General features: G+C 38.9%; 1 protein-coding gene across 1 annotated transcript in view; it reads left to right on the forward strand.

Moving 5' to 3' along the window:
- ablim2 (actin binding LIM protein family, member 2) overlaps positions 1 to 4,392 on the forward strand; it is a gene marked incomplete in the record, with an annotated part of 95,611 nt that overhangs the window by 76,564 nt on the left and 14,655 nt on the right. The window contains 2 exon segments of the mRNA XM_014017478.1: positions 437 to 544; positions 2,817 to 2,870. Coding sequence (XP_013872932.1) covers positions 437 to 544; positions 2,817 to 2,870 — 162 coding nt within the window.

Consider the following 4,392-nt stretch of genomic DNA (forward strand, 5'->3'; position numbering starts at 1 on the left):
CATTAAAATTACATTTTCTGTGATATTTTTTATACATTCATGAAAATATGAATAAAAGAAAATTATTCTGTTTCTTATCCAATTAAGAAGAAGAAAATGTATTTTGAACATTTAATAAGACCTGTTTTGGCTTTAACTGAAGCAAAGTTCTGTCTCTTTAAAGGGGCCCATCTAGCCTAAGGTCATGGACAGTTTTGCATGTTTATTTCACCCGGGGTGACCACTACACCAGAAAGGAAATCTACAGTTTTTTACTCACAGACACAGTAAATGGCTGGGTTATCAAATCACTGACACAGAACTTAAATCTTTTTTGTATGAGCTTTAAAGACCTACTTACTGCACGTAACATTGCCTGTTTGCCCCCACCCTTTTTCTTCTCTCTCCTGTTTTGCCCTTCATTTCTAATGTCCACCCACATCTGTGCCCACTGGAGGTAGTGAAAGTGGCCGGAGTACCCCCAGCTTATCTACCTTTTCTGATGGCAAATCCCCCTCATCTACGTCTACRTACATGGCTGCTCCTCGGCATTTCCACATACCAGGTAGGCCGTGACTGAGCTGCTTCTTTTTGTAGCTCTGCTCATGATTTTCTCTGTATTTACACTCCGCTGCGTAGGGTGGTGTAGTTGACTAAAAAGGTAAGCTGTGAGATCATAACCAGACTTCATGAATAATTGGTGCTTCTACAAATGAAATCCTATTGACTGTASTAGGTTTATATAGGAGTTTGTTTGGATTAACGTTTATGCACATTAGTGCCAGATCCTTGATTACCAGATTACTGCTGATTCAGCTTACACTATTTATGGTACAGTCTTAACTTCTTGATTTGTGTTTTAAATGTMAACCTCTTTTTTTCAGTGGAAAATAATTTGGGAAAGACCAGGAAATTCRTTTCAAATCTGATACAAATTATTTAATTTTGGAATCCTGGCTGAGCCTCCTACTTAGTCCTATAAGTACACCTGATCTCAGGTTGGATTGAAGTTAATGCATCATGAATGACTTCATTTAACAAACTAAAGCTACCTGTTCTGCTCCAGTGAGGCCAAATTCCATTCAAATTCTTCATGTTTGAGTCAAAAGAAACCAATAAAACAGAAACAGTGTTTTGTTTGTGGGAGGTAAATTTGAAGGTACAGTCTTCAACCCACACAGGTGAAACCACCAAAGCCTCAAAGATGCAGTTTTCAGTCAAAAGTGTTTTGAACAGATTCACTCCTCTTGACATGGGGTTCTTTTGTTTGTTAGACAGCAGTGGGCTACTTCAGTTTATTTTATAGGGTCAAAAYCRGACGCAGAGGGAACCTTGGACAAGCGTTGATATGTGAYGAGKTGGGAGTGAGAATGACCTGRAAAAACATGTTAATCGAAGYAATAATTGCATGTATAAACAGAAAAGAGAAGCAGAGTGAGGAGATGAATGGCCTGCGAAGGGCAACAGAACTAAAGGATGGCTCAGAAAACCAAAGCCAATTATAACCATAAGCTTCATCACAGTGTCATCCTCATGGACAGAACCTGAAAGKTGGTTCCACAAGAGATGAGCCTGATAACTTGAAGCTCTGCCTCCTATTTTACTTTTTACAAACTCTAGAAACCACAAGTAAACCAGTAAACTACCATAAACATACRTTTATTGGCTGACAGACCACTTGTCCAGCACCAAATCTATTAAAGCTGTGTTCAGTTTACCAAAGTAGAAGGAACTTAAGGATCTTTAAAAGTTGAACTAAAGGCTCAAAACACACAGTTCCAACAATTCCATTGTTGTTGGTCGGCTGAATGCTGAGCAATTACAGCGTTCCCAAGCAGTGCAAAAACGCAGAAATTGTTTTTTATATTGGTTTAATAGTTGGACTAACAGTTAAATGTGTTTGATCTGAAAGCACCATTCATTTAGATATTACAGTATATTACATATTATATAGTTCTTGTACTCTTGCTCCCAGAAATGAACAATTTCAAATCAAGATCTTTTTAAATTCAGCAATGGTGTACAGCTGACTTCACCACCTAAAGAAAACTGTGATATACAATATTTGGATATACTGTATGTCGGTATGTCTTTTATTCATCTTTGATTTTGTTTCCAAAAACAGTTAGTAATGCAGAGAAAGGTAGTCTCCCATTGGGAGCAAGTTAAGTAGAAACAACAGCCCACAATTCTCCATTTAATGAGTTTCATGGTTTGTCTGAATATTGTTTCAGATGYTGACACACGCTGAAAAAGCCAGATGAATGACACACATGTTGTTTTATTGTGCATCATGTTTCTGTTGTGTCTTAATGTGAAACAAATGACAGGTATCTCAGTCAGAGGTCTGTTTGGGTCCACTAGAAGAACTCAGTCAATCTTTGTGGAAAACATACAGTATCATCATGCTCTACAAATACTTTATCCAGTGTTGAAAAAACTTTTTGTTTTTTGAGATTTTTATATGATATGACCTTTACCAATGGAATTTTTCGAGGTATTGATGTGTGCTTTTTGATATTATTCTCTGAGTGTTGTTGAAATGTTCGGTTCTTCTGCATCAAATAACCTCCCAGTTCTTCACAATAAAGACCAATGGAAGAAAAATATCCTGTTGCATGAAAACCGTTAAAAGTGTTGATGTTTCTGAAGTGCTGTAATAAAAATGACAAATGTCTTCTATTAAACGAAGCCCTCCTGGCCCCTGTTTGCTTCAGAAAATCTCATCCTTCAATAAACGGCTAACTCATGCTTGTTTTTCTTCATTCTCTCTCTTTCTTTCTGTCCCTCGCCCATGCTGGCTTCTTCCATTTCCTCTGCTCTGTTCCCATCTTCAGAGACTATGGTCAAAGATAATATCTATAGAAAACCCCCCATCTACAAACAGCATGGTACAGTCAACTTCCTCTTTAACCCTTCCTTCTCTGGTCTGGTCTCTGCACGATGTGTCGCATGTCGCCTGTCAATCATCTCATTTATCCACTTCTCCTTCCCTTTGTTTCAGTTTGTTATCAACAAGTAGACTGTGTGATCCACGTGTAGAGCTGGTGGAATGTACTGCATGCATTCTGCTTCAACAGATCAACATAATACACAAGTACAATTGTAGACAGTTGAGTTGTTTTAATAAATTCAGACCAATGTTATTATACTAAATGGACCTCAAACTGTCATCTGGTCAAACCAACTAATTAAATGTGCATCTGGCCCCCCTACATTAAGTTTTAAATGGTAACGCATGTCTAGCTGAAGGATACATGTCTGCCTAAACAATGACATCACTTCTGTTTTCTTTGAGACTTCGATTGAAACAGTCCATATATGACATAGAGAAGACACGATTTATCATATTCACATTAACTTTTAACCACAAATTATCCCTGACTGAAAACATGTTAGGTTTCTAAAAGTCATTAAAATAAAAGCTCAATKATTTTACCGAACAGCATTTAAAGAAAAGGCTCTTAGGCAATATTACAACATTYAGATTMATTTTAGATGAGTTTAAAGGTAACRTCAAGTTAGTATATTAATAAGTCCCGCCATACTGAATGACAACCTCAGTATTCAGTCAGAAGATCTTTGCAGGGTCTTTCTGCTCTTTAGAGGCGTTTTAAAAACAGTACACCATGTGTAATAGAGTGGGACAGGATGTGGAAGGACTTGTGTAGTGGTTGTGTAGTGGAGTTCTGGGTGGAGCACAGAAGAATGGTTTCAGCTTATACGGCCCACACACACTGATAAGGCTTGGTCGTCAGAACTGGACTGGACAGGAAAACATCCTGGAAACAACACAGATTTAAAACCAGTTGCAGTAACATTGTGCTACTTGTGATCTTCAAGCACAAAGCTGCATCTTGACACAACCCATTCTCACTCCTTACTCATCAACATATTGACGTTTGGTCAGGTACCGTCTGCGTGCAGTTTGGACATGTCGGGTAACCGTCTCGCATCAGTTCTTAACGAGATGAGACGGAGGAGGAGGAGCGTGTTGTCATATTTTTGAAAAGAGTAGGAAATGCACGACAACTAACCATCCCAGACCCTAAATTTAACTTCTATTAGCCCTAGACATACTATCTCTGACCTCAGTACTTAAAATTAAACATTAACCCTGATCCCATTAACCACAGAACCCCAACCCAATGACCCCAATGTGGCGCAACCCAGAAAAGCCACGAGCGTCAATAACTGACACAAGGGGTTACCGGACGAGGCAAAACTGGACACAAATGGTACCTGACCAAGCATCAATACGTGACGAGTCAGGAGTGAGAACATGTTGTCTGACACCATGTGACCAAGTCATGACAGAGTGGGCATATACACTCACCGGCCACTTTATTAGGTACACCTGTCCAACTGCTCGTTAACACTTAATTTCTAATCAGCCAATCACATGGCGGCAAC

The sequence above is a fragment of the Austrofundulus limnaeus genome, unplaced genomic scaffold (assembly GCF_001266775.1).
Source record: "Austrofundulus limnaeus strain Quisiro unplaced genomic scaffold, Austrofundulus_limnaeus-1.0 Scaffold169, whole genome shotgun sequence".
Taxonomy (NCBI): Eukaryota; Metazoa; Chordata; class Actinopteri; order Cyprinodontiformes; family Rivulidae; genus Austrofundulus; species Austrofundulus limnaeus.